Here is a 17439-nt window from a genome sequence, read left to right as displayed (position 1 = left end):
TGTTTGTGTTACATGTCTTCTGTTCAAATTAGTAGTAATGAGGCAATCTTGCATAAACTAACATGAAATTTTACTAGTGGCAAGATAATTAGGTTATTGAGAACTGTTGATATGGTTACTGATGAACTACACGTTAAGGAGAGGAGCAGTCCTGCACCGCACAAGTTAGAACCTGGATGGATTATATTATGCTGATACAGTTTGACACATGGTCTTCTGTATTCAAGACATTAAAATATGTATATATTTGTGCTACCTTTACAGATCAACTTTAATCTACAAGGATGTCATTTTTCCATTACATATTTAAATTAGGTAGACAGTACTAAATAATAGTGGTTTAGAAGCTGTGTTTAACCTGTGTAGCCTTTAAAAGGTGCCCGTTTTCATTATCTCCCTGCATTAGGAAAGGAACAGTCCCCTCCCCAATTCAGTCACCCTGCTTAAAGGTGTTCATTCATCCAGCTCCCATGCTCTTTTGTCAGTGAAGAAGGGTTTTTTTGTTTGTGTTTTTTACTATGCTTTGAGTAAAACCAGCCTGGTTGGCTCAACTCACCTATTTAAATTAAATTGCCTGGTTTTGTACAAACTGTATTAGAGATTGCTCACGTGATTTCTTCCTCAGCAGTGCTGTGGAGATGATAATCTCCAGCAGATGTGTGATAACAAATAGCTTGGGATAGTAATGTCTTCATCTGGTGCAGTTGTTAGCAGACCAAATGTCTGTCTGTAGCCTGAGGCTGTGGGCAAACAATTGAACATGATTGAGTTACGGTGAGTTAACAAGTTGCTGCTAGGCAGCTGAACTGCCATAGCTGATCATGGGCTCATTGCTTGCCTGCTCCCATCACAAGGTAAAACACAACTTCTTAAGTCACTTTTGCAAGATTTCATTAAAATTAATTCTACCTAAAGAAGATTCCCCAGAGCTAAGAGATTCGTTTGGTCATCAATGGAGACAGCGTGGAACAGTATTTTTCTGAGCTGCTACAGCATGGGTTTGAATTTGTAATTTTATTGCCAAATATATGGGGGACCTCCATCACACAACCATCTGCCCATCTCTGGATATTTAATACGTTTATCCTCACAATACCTTTATGAAGTTAGGCATTAATTTTATCCTTATTTGACAGAATAGGCAGAATATTCTGCTTAAGCAACTTTAATATTTTGCCTCTAGTCATACAGATGATGCCATAACTAGTTAAATTATGCTGTAATCTAGAAACAACAGAATTGTAGTTTGGGAAAACAGCAGGTTATTGAATAAATTAAGCTTGTGTAATTGTTTTCTTTACTACACATAATGGTCTTGTGCCATATTTCTTTTATGGTATGTTTCTGTTAAGAATCATTAATGGGCTTACCCACATTTATTATTTTTTTCTTACTGTACTGTAAGTAGAATTTATGACACATGCTTGAACTGAGAATCTGAAAAGAAAGTAGTGCTCAAAGTTTCACTGCTTACCAGGCTTTTTTATCTTGATAATTCTGCATCAGCTTTCCACACTCAAATGCCGCTTTAAAGATCTTTAAAGGTGGGGGGGGGGTGGGGGGAAGAGATCTTTAAAAGAAGGGAGTGGAGCGAAAGCTGTTTGTAATTCTTATACAGTTCAGTTCTGGCTTGGAAGGAGGCTAACACATAAAAGTGACTTCCAGGTGGAACAGTATTACACAGGTTAGGTTTCAACTAGCTAACTAATGCTGGGTTAACAATCTGGTCAGTGTAGCAGTAGCTTAGTATGAACCAGTTAGCCACTTCTTGTAGACCATAGTTTGAGGTAGAGGTAGTAGCTTAATTTTTCTTTAAAAATCAGCAGGAGCCACCTACTTAATCATTACTACACTGTGACAGGAGACCTGTGTACCAGTAGTCAAATGATCACCTCTTGCTTCTCTAATTTGAGCTGACATGAGGTATTCAGAGTCTTCACCTGCCATAGTGAGCAGCACAGACTGAAATAGAGGTATTTGCACATCTAGAGGAGACATTCAGGAAAGCAAACTCTGGCAGTAGTACAAGAAGGATTTTGTAAAGGAAATACATCAGATGTTCCTAAATGGCATCAAATGTAAATAAAGTGTCAGTGAAACCCCAGAGTGTTAGTCATATTTACACCATGTTTTCTGCAACTGACTCTTTCCAGCCTTCCCATAGTTTTTCTCAATCTAGTTTGAATATGTGCCTTGTGATAATTCAAGAGGATGACGACTTTCAAGTATATTCATTTTTTATAGCTAACAATATTCTCTATGAATTAATATTTAAAGAAAGCTTCTCAGAGAAAATGATGCCAAACCTGATGACAGTGTTTTAAAATAACGTGTACTCTTGCTTTGGTTAGAGGTACAGCTTTCTGACTTTCACAGTTTGGAAGGGAAACTCCCACATTTACGTTTCTACAGCACTTGTTCATTTTCATCTGGTGATAAGGATCATGGTACTTTTTTACACAAATGTGACAAATAGCATTGCAGCTGCTCTTTATTTGATCTTCTAAAGAGACAAAGATGTGCAAGGATTCTGCCTGCTCCATCTTTCCCACCATGTCATCTGTTGTTTGGGAAAGAGTCCTAATTTGCAGCAGATACGAAACTATTTGTCGAGTTGCAGGTTTGCCAAAAATAAATGAAACCATTAATTACTACATTTTTTGAGCAGCTGTTAATGGATTGGGATAAGAAAACTGTACATTAGACTACTAGTTAATTACAAGAACTGTAATTGTTTAATGTGTTTTTTGTGGAATGAAATTACAATACCAGAGGAGGTAAATTCAGCCAATTTTTGAAAATTATACATGAAAATGTGCACATAGTTTAGGCTGCAGTGAAGCTGAGGAATGCATAGGTGTTTTACTAGATGATTCACTTCTGCCATCACATGAACACATATTCTCAACAAAAATACTTTAAAAGAAAGTAATATTTAAACACACCTTTTAATTCAAGTGTAAAATTATTAAAGGTAGGAAATTCATGTCTTGTAAACCCAGAGCTAATAATACAGGAGATATAGATATAACATCAAAAATCCAAATGTGTTTACATCATTAGAAATTAACAACTAAGCAGTTTTATCTCCTCTTTGGAGTGCCGTGAAGCAGTAACTGTACTGTTATGATTGGTCCTTAATAATATTTGCAGTTCCAGATTAAATTATGTGAATGTTTGAGGACACATTGCTTTCCTCCCATGCTGTCACGCTTGGGGACAATGTTATTCCATCAGTTTAGTATTTTCTTCTCTGGGAAGAATAGAATATTGTACCATTTTGGAAGAGGGCAATTCCTGGTTGAATTTTCTACACCTTAGCCTTATTTTAAGGTCCAGAAAAGATTTTCATTTGGGACAAGTGGATAAGGACAACAGTTAAATATTTCAAAATGCAGTCAATATGTGATGCTTTAATTTTATGGAAATCTTCAAGCTTTAGTATTGCTTCATGGAGAGATGTAAAGTATCCATTTATTAATATCAGTAACTGTCTTAAAAGTATCATATTTCAATGCCACTACAATAAGAACACTTGCAAAAGTAGCTGAAATTTTGAAGAAAATTGATTTTTCCATATGATCTGAGAAGTTTTATTGCATTTTTAATGCAAAACCAATTAAGTACAAAACTACAAGCCAAATTTTGTTGTTATTGCTCTAAAATCCAATGTACTTTATAATACTGTACATAAGTAAGCTGATAAATGACACTGAAAATTTGTCACTTAGAATTGATTTCTAGGTACACATGAGCATGTTAACTAACAAAGTCAGTTACTCCTGATTTTACTCTACATATGTGTGTGTGTATATAAAATTTAAAAATCAGATAACCTCTAGTAATTGTGTACTTCTGGATCCTACTGATGTACCATCTAAATTGATAGCACCTTTCTCATACTCAACTGCATTAGTTTTTCTCTTTTTTTTTCGCTCACGTTTGCACTCCACAGCTCAAGCTTGTCTCAGCTTTCCTGTTAGAATGCTAATGGCATAAGGATAAAGTTAATTTGGGCTTGAAAGGTGTGATGACCCTTCCTGCTGTTAAAAGTTCTGAGCAGGAACTATATGCAGTTACCTGCACTGTAGTTCCACTGAGTGTTTAACCTCTTGTTAAGCAGTCTGGTTGTTTTCCAGTCTGGTTTTCCACCACTCATTTGTCCCACCATCTCCCTTGTCACAAGAAATTTGTGACTCTTCTGTCTGGTTCACCACACAAGCACAATGGAAGCTGCATACCACAAACATAAGGATAAATAGCCATGCATAAAGGAAGGGTGGGTTTGCCTCTTTCTGTTCTTACTGTAAATTAAACTGTTTGTGTAGTTTTTACATTGAGTTCCTGCTAACCTTGAAGGGATCTCTGAGCAGCATCTACTGGTGCACATTCAGTCAAATTCTGAGACACAAGCACACTGACTTGTATTCAGACTGTGATTTTGTGTAAGGAGAGAGCTTAGAAGAGAGTTTAAGTAGTTTGTTTTAAATCACATCAAATTTTCATGGTTATTTTCTTTGTTGATATTTTGAAATTGTTATCACTTGTTTTAGAAACACATTTCATCCTATTTAGAAACCAATGCTCAGCACCTGCCCAAGCCAAAAGGAAGCAAATCACACTGTTCAGGCTGGTGATTTGGGGATTTTTGATTTAGTTTTGCTGTTGGTTACTTTTTATACATATTCTTAAAATTGCTCATGTTGCCAATTAACACTATAGATGAGAAGGATGTTGGTGAAGATTTTAATGTTAGCAAATTATGGAACTAAAAAGACATAAAAACAATTAGTGTTTCTTAAATGTCCTCTTACTTCTCCTTTATTATTCTAAAGTCAGATTTTGTATTCATTTCTACATACACACACCCCCCTTGTACTCAATGGAGTTGCATGACAGTTACTGAGGGAAATGGGTGCAGAGTGTTAGAGAGCATAATTTGCTTAATATTCAGTCTCCGCTTTAGTGATTTCTTTTTTTTTTTCCCCTCTCAGCCCAAGTTGCATCAATTATGTCTCTGTTTATTAAATTATTGGCTGAAGTAGAACTGTAGTACCTTGGCCATGTGATAAGATTGTCCAAAGAGTTGTTTGTTGAACACAGAGTGAAAGGGAGTCCAGCTGCAGGGCTATTACTTTCTTGGAACTGATTGGAAGGCAGTAGGTTAAGGACTGACCACAATGGTAGTAGGACAAAAAAAAGTTTCCATGTCGCTGGTCCAGAGCTGGGTCTGACTGACTGATTAAAAATAAATATATTGTGCTGGCTGTTCACCTAGATTAATTGAGTAATTGGTCTCTGATATTGGACCAAATTCCTTCCAGTTGGCCATGCTTGCTCACCTTACCAGCACAGAGGTAAAGAAACAAATGGCATGCATTGACTGAGTATTGGGTGCTTCCAGCCTGACAAAGCATTTTCCTCCCTAAATTTTTGAGCTACTACATTAGATACTTCAATTTTTAGTTTTGCTTCTTGTTCCATACCTGGTTTAAAAGTAAGGGATTTTGAATATGATGCTAATGATGATCCAGAACTTTAAGAGGTTTTTTTAATAGTCTTTTCAATATTTTTGTCCTGCACTCAGTTATTTAGTGAATATCAAACTTAGTAAAGAAATACATGTCCAGAAATATCTGGAAGAAAGTATAGCTGAGTAAGCTATTTAGTCCTTCTGGTGAAGTATCTGTTCAACACCATGGTTACTGCTAAAGTCAAAAAGATATTTCCAAAATCAGTTCAGAGCTGGATCATGGCCCATATCTCCTGGTTGTCAATGTTGTTGCAAGATGAATAAAAAAAAAAAACCAAACATAAAGAATATTTGCTTGCTTTAGAATTTGTGAAGCAACATTGTCTGGTAGCAGGATGGCATTCTCTTAGTGCAGCCTATCTTCTAACTGTGTTTCACCATTGCACAAATATGAGCATTATTTTTAGCAAGTATTCCTTGACACAAAACGGTAATAGAACTTGCTGTCAAAGATATGTAGTACTATTTTGTATGAATATAAAATTTATATTCTGAATGAGTATAAAAATATTAATTTCCTGTCTTGAAAATGTGAAATTAAATCATTTGTTGAAGAAAACTTTTAAGTTCTAGCTATTTAATTTTTAATAGAAGTGGATTTTTTTCCTTGTTGTTGTTGGTTTTGTTTTTAGTTTCATGCCCTCACTGTTCCTTGGTGACTTGTTTGTACACCAAGATATTGGTTTGGATTTGCCTTTGCGTAATTCATATACTTTTGATCAATTCCAACTCATGCCCAATTATATTACACTAAATTAACATAATTCAACAGATGTTGATATTTAAATGTTTTCTGGCATTCACATATTGGACAGCTGTCTTAGAGCTTGGGGAAAAGGCAAACATTTAGAGTTAAATGCTGAACATATGCTTAAATTACTAATTAGAAACAAGAAAAAACAATGCATTATCCTTTCTGAGGGCAGTAGGGCCTCTACTACAGAATTCTCCCTTTTTTTTGAGACTCAATTCACAATAAAGTGACTTGAGATTGAGTGTCAAGACATATGTAGTGAAGTTAGTATTTATTTTATATTGCATCTGTTAAAATTAGGCCAATGTGGAGCTGAACATGTACATTTGTAGAGTTCAGGTAAATTTTGGATGACTACTGTGTCTGAATGACACCAAAAAGTGCTGAAAAAGATAACAGGAAGGGAATGTATTAGGATGTAGTATTATGTGATGAGGTAATCTGATGGGGCCAGGGGAAGATTTTATTCATCTCATTATAGGATTGCACTAGGACTTTCAATAATACAGGCATGTGACCTTTATGTTTAAAGTTATATTGCATGCAGGTCGGCATAGTATGAAAGGAGTTTGATAGAGTTGCATGGATTTATCACATCTGTTTAAGATTTAGTAATAGGTAAATAAAGTGCATAGCTGTTCTGGCTATTGTAATGATTTTCACACTTATGGAAGGAGATGAAGGAATCTGTGTATAAATGATATCATTCTTTAGACAAGCCTGAAGAAAGCCTTTACTGTTTGTCTAGGAAATGGAGCAATCGAGTATGGAACTGATCTCACCTGAATGGTGTTTGAGAATAGTGATACCAAGAAGAAATATATATATTAATTTTCATAAGCATTATATATATATGTATGTATGTTGCATATGCATTGTATTTCTTTATTATATTGCTAGTTCTTTAGCACTGAGTAAAAGTTTCTGTATAAGCAATGTATTTTGTAGGCAAGACTAATTTACAGCAGTGCTGGTCTACCTGTCCTAGCCAAGTGAGAAATCCTTTTAAAATTGCCAACACTCTGGTATTAGATGAAGTCAGGGTGGTAGTAGTCAACATGCAGAAAATTAGCATGAGGAGACATCTATGAATTTCTGAATCACTTCACACATGAAAAGCAAAATCAAGCAAACCAGAAAAATAAATGTTTAAGTCTCTGATTTCCAGGAATTTGTGTCCTGATACTGCACATCACCAGCATTGAATTCATGGGTTCCATAAAAGCCATGAAATTCTTCAAATTCACTCAGAGGGTTTGGTGGAGGTAGAGGTAGGCCTTACATAGAGGCTGAGGATTTGATCTCAGTTTCTCCTTAGCAAAAGTGTATTTTTTGTGGGGAAAAGACTCGGGTGCAGAACTGTTCACCAAGAATGCAGCTGTCACAGTAGTAGCAGTGTGGAGTGCTGTGAGTGTTCTGGAATGCTAACTCCCGGTTGCGACCAGGCATCCATGCATGTGTTTCTCTAATAAATAACAACATAGATTTCAATATTGATTTGACCTAAAGATGGGTAAGTTTGTACTGAGTGAGGTTTAGCTGAAATGTTCTTATCAAAATATTGCTGGATTCTTTTTCAGGATTGCCCTATACTATAATATTAAGGTACAGAGTTCAAATCTTCATTGTTAAAGCAACTATATTGATCACTGTTCTTTGTAGTCATCTACTGCCCAGAAATGCTGACCTCAAAGTAGTGTCCTGTCCATCTACTGGAAGAGGTCCTTTGCATATTTTAGAAAGCTAAAGAATGTGGGCATCTTCATAATGGACAAGGTGCCATCCACCTCTAATTATCCTCAAGGCACATGCATTGCTACAAATGTCATTCTTCTCTGGCTGTTGTAAGCCATTTTAAGAACTGAGGTCATCAACATAAAAGGATATGAGAACCATTAACTGTGATTATTTTTTTTAATGAAAAGTACTTAAATAATATTTGCTTAGATTATAGTTTGATTTTTAGAAAGTTGAGCTGATCTTCACAGTTATTTTTAGTGATTTTATTGACTCGATTCCCTGCTATGCAGTTGTGAGTTCTGTTTTTCATTTTTAACTGCTGCTGTGAACACTGCTTCACACACTCCCTACTCAGTTTCAGTTTATAACTGTCCAGTCGTCTCAAGCTTAAAGTGAGTGGTGATCCTCACTGTATTCTGTCTTCAGTTATATCCATATTCAAACCTGTTTTGTAACTGTATTTTAAGACTGAGAACTGACAGTTTCAGTTAGATTTCCCCTTCAAAATAATTCTCTCGAGTCCCTTTTATAACGCAAACCAGTCAACTCTTGCCTTATTATACTCTTATGAAAGAAGCTCACTCAAAATTTTATCAAGCCTCTCCATTAGCTGAAGCATTTAGTGATGATAAACTTGAAGAGTTCTACAGCCATCTGCAGGAATGCATTGATACTGTGGCAGAGCAGTGTGTCACTATTTACTGTGGATTTGTTCCTCAGGTAAGAGAGATGTTAATTGGAATATAATGGGTAGGCAAATATTGATCATTACCAATTCATCTAATTATGAAATAGATGCCAGTCTTTTAGAAAAACATTTTATCATCATAATATGCTGCATAGGATTCTATCAGCAGTATTACAGTCCACCAACAAGAGCAATTGCACTGATACCAAATAAATCATTGCAACTTGCATGGAAAGTCACAGGCTCTAACAGACGAAGTAATCAATGAAGATGCTGTTACAGTGGGGCATATGGAATAAATATGCAAACATTTTATATTGAATACACTACTACTCTGTATTCCCCAAATGATATGACAGTTTGCTAGTTTAGGCCATTGTACTAGTGCATATGAAGCTACCTACTGTATAACACTGTCTGCATTGTATCTCTCTGAAGAGACAGTGGAACAATTACTGAATTTGAATACAGCTTTTTAATTTGGGGGAGAGGGAGGAGAGGGCCTTTTTTGCATTTATTTGGGGACCTTGGTTTTGGGTTTGTGGTTTTTACACATGAGATGACAGTGCTTACAGAAGCATGTAATAAACCAGAGAGTTAGAACTTATGTTCAAGAGTATTGGCTATCCTACACCAAATTTATTGTATTATCCTTCTTAGTGACTGGGCTGGTAAACTTACAGCTCCAGTAGCAGCAAAGGTGGTAACTACTAGTGAAACAGTTAACCACTTTGTGTGCTCAGTTGTACAGGAGGCAGATTGCAGTTAAAGCAGTTCAGTTACAGGTTCCCCCTTGGAACAAGATCATAGAATTGTTTGGGCTGGAAGGGACTTTAAAGATCATCAATTTGTTTATTTGGAGAATGTAACCAAATGCTCCATTGACATAGCCTATTATGAATGTCTTGGCGAGGTGAATGTGTGTAACTGTAGAAAAGGGACTTAAAAATATTTTCTTACTGAACTGTGAAAATTACAGAAGAGATTATGTGGATAGAAATGTTTCAGGAGTTTAAAGAGACAAGGTATTAGTAAGGCTAATACCTTGAAGAAAGAAATAATAGATTGCAACTATTTAAGAAGAAAACATAATTTCTGTTGATGTTTGTCACAAGAATGCATAGATGCTTACTAATTGTTTGACACGTCATTGCTTTTATAAAATTATTTGTTATCAAAGCTATTTTTTATTGTTTATAATTTCAATAGGATTTTTTGTTGTTACTGCCTTCTCAGTCTGTCTTTATTTTCACCACATAGAAAGGAGACTCTAAACACTGTGTGCAAGATGAAAAATGAATAAAAATTGACAGAGGCTTTTCCAGTGTTTTTGTTTAATATGTTGAGGCGTGACATGATAACAACAAAAAATTCTTGGCATGCTAGTGTAAGTTCACACCAGCCTGGCTTTTGCAGCCCTCATTTCCCTCTGCCACAACTTTGCCGCTGCTCTGACACTTGCAGGCCTGCTCGGTCGTGGTGCAGCTGATGCCCTGTCCATGCTCATATTTTTCTTACTGACAGTGAGTGTTCTTGCCAAACGCCAGGGACCATAGTCACATCTGTTTGTCTCCCAAGCTTGTCTGAGGCTGCTTGGGAACACTTTTTATCCAGAGGGCAGCTTTAACTAGGCCTAATACTCTGAAAAGCCTCTATTTGTAAATGCATACAATGAGGCGACAAGTTCCTGTTGTCTTCCCTTAAAAATTATTCCATCTGACACTGCTTGCTCCAGTCCCTGTCACCAGCACGTCAAAAGCCAAGTTTTCAGGCAAGGTGGTCTTAACAAGTTTCATTTTTTTTCCCTAATAAAATGCCTAGCTTCCCTCCAGAGCACTATTTATAAATGATAGCTGGAAGCAAGCTAGGGGTAAGTAGAGAGAAGTCAGGCAAATAGCTTTATTCCTTTCTGTAATCCACGCTCTTCTGATTTAATGCTAAGAAGCATAATGCTGAACTTAGCCTGATTGAGGGTCAGAGTTCTCCCTACTTCATAATACCCCCATTACAAGCATTTCAAAATGCTTTGTTCAGCTTCCAAATACTACTTCATTTTGTCCAAACTGCCAGGTCTAGAGCAGTGATAGTTCTCATCCCTTCCTCTTAAAAAAAAAATAAAATAAAAATTAAAAACCCAAATTGAACAAAGTATTTTGTTTTGACATATGTACATTGACAATGCATATAAAAAAGTTAAGACTGGCAAAAGCGAATGCCACTTTAGAATCATGAGTTAGCTTAATGTTTTATGTTAGTGGATGCAAAATTGGGTTTCACAAAGCTTAGTTGGTGCTCTAGCATATTGTTATTTATTTCTGGTGTACAGAATTTTCAAACAACAACAAAGAAATACCCACTCTCACCTTGGCTGGTGATCAGGTTGTTGTGCTCGGCAAAGGCGAATGATTCATTTATGCTGAAGGAACAAGACTGCCTTTCAGACGTTCATTGATTTTAAATTAAAAAGTAACTGCTATGTTCTACATGAAGGGTGACAACAATAACAAAGTAGTCCTTACTTAGTGTTATTTGTTGCAACTCCATTCCCTGCGCCTGGAGGAAAAGTGGGGAGACCCCAGTACCATAATCATACAGATCAATAATCTAGATATCTCAATGTAATGTAACAGATAATCAATTCGGGGTAAAATAACTCAAACACTGCTAGCTGTTAGTGCTGTGGCTCAGGTCTTCAGGTTCAATTGCCTGACTTTATTAATTTTTATCTTTCATCCTACTTGTATTCCTGGAGACTTTCTCCCGTTTTCATTTGGAAGAGAAAAAACAAGTTGCACACTGTTTAACATACAATTTAAAACACAACTTACTCTGCTTGTTTAGTATCAGTGTTAGATATTGATCTCTTGATGATTGAACATTTGGTTTTCCTCTTAATAATTTCCCCCCCATATTGTATGCCAATATTTATTTTCTTTATTATACAATTAGTTATGAAAGGGTTACACTGATTTCTTTCTAAATTTAGAATTGAAATTTCTCACAATGTTAATATACTAGTTCAACCGTGTTCAGTTTCTGGGTGTTAAAGTAGGATGTAATTTCAGCTTAGAAAAATGGCAAAGAAAACATCTGTTTTTAAACTAAGAATTACATAACTGTTGAAATAGGGGTTCACTAGGTGAAGCTAGAGTGCACTTCCGTGAGAAACAAATTTCTTGGATTATTTTACTATTTAAATAAAAGTACTGTAGTACCTTTCTGTAACTTTTTAGAAGTATGTAGAGGATTGTACATTGCTATCTTTTTCATCGAGCCACTGTTGTCACTCTTTGCATTATTGAGCACATCTGAGGTCTCTCAACATTATATGACTGTTTGTTATTCATTTAGAAGCAGCACAGCTTTAAAAAGTTTATAAACGCAATAAAGGACAAGTCATATATCCACACTGAAACTACATCCCATGAGTGACAGTGTTACATTGCTACAGTGGACTGTCAGATGCAATTATCAGCTTGTAATTTTATCAAAATTCACTATATCTTTGCAGTAAGAACCACAGTTCCCGGTAGCATTTGTGGAGACGTATAGAAATTGTGGAATTTAGAAATTACTGCATTTTCTTCCTTTCTATTCCAGTTCTTTCCAAAAAAAACGCCAGCTACATATATTCCATTCTGCAGGTTAATATTAAGAAAAATAGTAACTGTTAATTGTCCTCTCAGATTATGTTCTAAAACTTAGTATTTGGAAATTCAAAATTCACCCTTTTCTGTGGTACCTCACTTTGAGTAGCTGGTTTTGATACAGTCAGATTTGCTTGTTTGTCACCCTCTGCAGTCTCCAAGTGTATAGCTCGTAATTGTTTAATGAGTATAGCAGATACTGTGCTAAACCCATGTTATTGTTCTCACAACTTGCCAGTGAATTAGAAAAGGAAAAATTGCTGTGCTACAAGTTTATTTCATGTACTTTTAAAGAGCTTACTGTTTCATGTTTTCTCATTCATTCTTCATCTTGCCTTAAAAAAAAAAAAATGGTAATACTTTTCGTGTAATAAATATTGTTCTGACAGTCAGGCGTTACTAGCCAATTGATAACCTACCAACAGTATTGTGATCTCTTTAGATAATTAATCTTAGCTATTTTCCTGTCAGGAGCAACAGTGTTTTTGTTTTATGTTGAGCTAGAAAGATTGCCAGTTTTGAAAATTAAAAAGCATTCCCTTTATATTATTCATTCCCGTAACAATTTATGATGCTGCATTTAGATCCTGAGCGCTTGTCAACAAACATAATTATGCTTCAATATAAACAAGATTGGTGGCTTGACTGTGCAGATTCATCTTGGTTGAGAATGTTTTGATATAGGTTCAGATTATACAGGCTGTGTATTTATGTGGTTGCTTTCTTCCTTTGTTAATAGTTCTCTCCTGTAATTACTTGCAGACAAACCAGCGTACATTTAGGATCGTTGTGCATGGGAGACATCAAACGGAGAAGGAAAGCTGCTCCCCTGCCAGGACCCACAGGTAACCAATTTCGCTGGGACAGAGTACAAAACACAAGATGTTAAATCTCTAAATACAAAGCAGTAGGTCAGTGACCTGGGGAAATGCTTGGTAAAATCAGTAACTTCCCATATAACTTCAGAGATGTCCTGTTCTTATTTATTAGTAGGGATTAAGAAATAAATAGATTTTCTTAATTCTCCCTTAAACGTTTCCAGTTTCTCTTCTGTTGTCACGCACCACATTTTTACAGAAAATATATCTTTCTTTTTTCATATACTGAGAATCACAGACAGTAAAGATTACAGCTTATGTCTTTTCATGCATTACGTGGTAGAAGAAATTAGATGTTGTCTTCTGAGAGGAGCACGTGTAAATAATATAAATACCTTCCACAATAAAGATAGGATGTGAATTCTTGAGCAAGCAATTAAAAATGTGGAGATCAGGCTATGAAACCCAGCTTTAAAATTAGTGCTGTTGGTTAAATAGGAAGCACTTGCAAGCGTGTTTCTGGAAGATTTTTACGGATGCAAGGTCACAACCATTGGATGCATTTTGCTGATGTCACAGCTGTGAAATGACTTTTTCAATACATAGGAATGATTTATAGGAGTCTCATCAGTTTGTTATATTATATATGTGCATACTAGAAGGATTAAATTGTGTGTGTGCGTGCCTATGTGAGGATTTTTGTATAATGCTAATATGGAAATCTAGGTTGCATGTCCTAGTCGTATATCAATTAGTAGAACAATATATGCAACACATGAAGTTCTTCAAAAAGATTCTAACTAGATGTCTTTAGAGAAGCCTAATATTTGTAGTCTGACTGAATTCCCTCTCCTGAAACTTTTGTTTCAAACCTCAGTGGCAGAAACATATCAAGAATAATATTAAAAATGGTAAAAAGCACCTTAGAGGCAGCAGTATGGAAAAAGACAATGTGTGGGTCAGCTTCTAAGACTCTGAACATATGTGAAGTAAGAAAGGAAGATACTTAATGGCTGAAGAGAGAATAATATAATTATTTCTACAAGGTGATTTTCACTTCACAACTTTCAAGTACTAGAGGATGTCGTTTTGTACTGAGGGTATGAAGTATCATGAATTTAATTTTATTATTCATTTTACCTTGAACTTTCAGCATTCAGTATTTTATTTTGCAAGCTGGCTCCTCTGCGTAACTTGGCAAAGCCAATATTTTGATACTAAAGCAAATATATTATGTGGTCATTCAATGTTCTGTATCTACATATTCACAATTTTATTCATTGTTATGCCCCCAAAATTTGCCTTTATGTGGAGATCAACAAAGAAAAATGATGGATAAAGGGTATCCTGTAAGGTGCCATTTAACTAGTGTGGGTTTGGTTTTTTTCTTACCAAGTTCAAGGTAATATCTACTTTGTTGTAGGCAGGGGGATTGAGGGTTTTTTTTTCCTGTGGTCTTTTTTACATTTGATCATTATAAATTTTTAAGGAGATAGAGACTTTGGTAAACTTAAAGTTGTGCATACAGGTAGGTAGGTAGGTAACATGTACCATTTTATAAATTACCACAGTTTTCTCAAAAGCTAACTTTCCTGCATTTTTTTTATCCATCATAGACCTTGTTTATGAAAGAAACAGTTTCTTTTTTAGAATTAAAATTTTCACTAATATGAAAAGTCACAATTGGATTATTCTTTCAGTAGTTTTACTTAGCTAAGGTACAGGAACAGAAGGACTAGATTTTATGTAGAAGAATTTGTAAACTTTTTTTTTCTTTGAAAGAAAGGACAAAAATTGTGTATTTGCATGAACAGAATTTGTAAATTAAAAGAAGCGTTTTCTTAATCATTGTCCGTATTTGACATCAGATTGAAACCTGAAAGGCTGTCCATAAATAAGTCATTAACTGTAGATATTTTCTGGAGCTATATGAGCCACAAATTAACGAAGTTTCACCTTAGATGAGCCAGTCCATTGAAAAAAGTATTTTCAGGATTCATCTGGATTTTTTTAATAAATCACATCATAAATTAATGCTTAGTACTGTGCACAGTGTTGAAAATGTCATTTGTGTAGCAGTACTGGAGAGAATGAGTGGTGAGCCTAATGAAGTATCAAAATGTGTTCTCTGGTTTTGAGTCTCACACAAGGGTAGCACCTGCTGCTTTCAGGCACCTTACAAAGCCATAGACTTCTGTAGCAAGCAGTGTTATTGGTTAAACATTTATTAATTGTGACAAGAACACCCAATTTATTTCAGTACTCCAGCTTATTTACTGCTCTTTCACCTTTGTATTTTGTATTGAAAAAGTAAAATGAATATTGATAGAGTTAGATATTGATTTCTAAATTTATAGTCTGTTCTCAGTCTGGAGTCAAAGTCACATACCAGTAGGTTTGTGTATATTAGTAACAAAGGTTGTAGGCTTACTTGCACAGCAGTGAGAAACTATTGAAGCAAGGAACTTTGAGCAGCATGGAGCATTTTAGAGTTTCAAAAATGTCATTTGTAAGGGTGACGAAAAGCTGTGTTGAAAAGCAGTGAAGAAAATGGGACATAATATAGCTATGGATTGTTAGGAGCTGACAGTTCTGAGACAGGAGTGTCCTATTCTGACTTTTTTTTTACTGAGACGTTTTCTGGTTTGTGGGTGCTTGATGTAGCTCCATCTGTGTGTTACTTAACCTAGAAGGTTAATTAATTTATCAACTGAAAAAGATACTATTAAAAATTGTTTGCTTCCTATGATTTCTTTAAGAATGAAGTGTTATACATTAGAAATAGCTACATTTTTGCACATCTTTTTCCATGAAACCATTATTATTTCACTGATTCTAGTCAGATTTGGGTCCAGGTCATTCTCAATGACGTTATGCCCTCTCTGACTACCTGAGTGGTAGAGCTATTTCATATGACACTCTGACATATTTCATTGCAGTGAAACAGTGCCCTCAAGTTTGTATAAAAACCTCTGAGACAAACCAATATATCATCATGGAAATAGCCCTGCAAAAGCTGGGTCCACTATAAATGAAAATAGTAACAAAACAACCCCACACACAATGTATGCAAGAAAGGACATTCTCTGCAAAGTATTGTTACTAATTGCAACACAGACATTAGAAATGTTTACAATAATTTCAGTTTTAGATTACCTAAGTCTCATATCAAGCCTCTAATAATGTGTCCAGGTCTGGTGTCCCCATCATAAGGACACAGAGCCAGAGCTGTTGAAGCAAGTCCAGAAGAGGGCCACGAAGATGATCCAAGGGCTGGAGCACCTCTGCTGTAAGAATAGGCTGAGAGTTGGGGTTGTTCAGTCTAGAGAAGAGAAGATTCTGGGGAGAACTCACAGATGCTTTCCAATACCTGATCTGATCCTGCAGGAAGGCTGGAGAGTGACTTTTCATAAGGGTGTCTAGAGATAGGACAAGGGGAAGGTGAAGGAGAAGCTGGAGGAGAAGAGGTTTAGACTGGATCTTAGGAAGAAATTCTTCAAGGCAAGGGTAGTGAGACTCTGAAATATGTTGCCCAGAGAGGTTCTGGATATCTCCTCCCTAGGGGTATTCAAGACCAGTTTGGATGAGACCTTGAGTAGCAGAGTCTAGTTGTGAAGTGTCCCTGCCCATGTTGGGAAGGTTGGAGTAGATGATCTCTAAGGTCCTTTCCAACCTAAGCCATTCTATGAACATACATTTACCCCAGTTATTCCCTCCAAGACTATTCTTGTCTTCTTCTGTACAAGATTTTTTTCTCAGTCAGCTCCTCCTAAATCTCCAAGACCTTGTAGATAGTTTGTTGTTTTTTTTTTTTAACTAAGAAACTTCTAAATCAGAAATGTTGGGGTGTTACTTTATAAATGTAGAAAGTTTGATTCAGAAGACAACGTTTTACTTGTGTGCCCTGTAAACAGCCATTTAATTCTATTTGAATACAGTCTTTTGCTCTGATGTTTACACAGCATGGTGTACAGTTCAAGGCAGCATTAAAAACCTGCAACAAATAATTTTTAAAAGAGAAATCTAGTTTGTACTTAAAATACAGAGAATGTGCATATAAAATAGATAAATTATTCTACATCTTATGGGCACTTCAGCTAATAATTTGCAAAAGCAAATTTCAGATGTCATTTTCTTTATCTAGTTGCATGCTACACTTCAAGCTGGTACTGATTGAAATGACCAAGTTAAAAGTCTCATTTTAAAGAATGTGTTTTAATGAAAAATATGACAGATTCTTAATTAGAGCAGAAATAGTG

At 35.7% G+C, this 17439-nt stretch overlaps 1 protein-coding gene across 1 annotated transcript in view; it reads left to right on the top strand.

Moving 5' to 3' along the window:
• GPATCH2 (G-patch domain containing 2) overlaps window positions 1-17439 on the top strand; it is a 123007-nt gene that overhangs the window by 92906 nt on the left and 12662 nt on the right. The window contains exon 9 of the mRNA XM_054399189.1: window positions 13125-13207. Coding sequence (XP_054255164.1) covers window positions 13125-13207 — 83 coding nt within the window. The remainder of the gene's footprint in view (window positions 1-13124; window positions 13208-17439) is intronic.

This window comes from Indicator indicator, chromosome 2, assembly GCF_027791375.1.
Source record: "Indicator indicator isolate 239-I01 chromosome 2, UM_Iind_1.1, whole genome shotgun sequence".
NCBI lineage: Eukaryota > Metazoa > Chordata > Aves > Piciformes > Indicatoridae > Indicator > Indicator indicator.
Note: the sequence above shows the minus strand (reverse complement) of the source record. Positions and strands in the feature narration are given on the sequence as shown.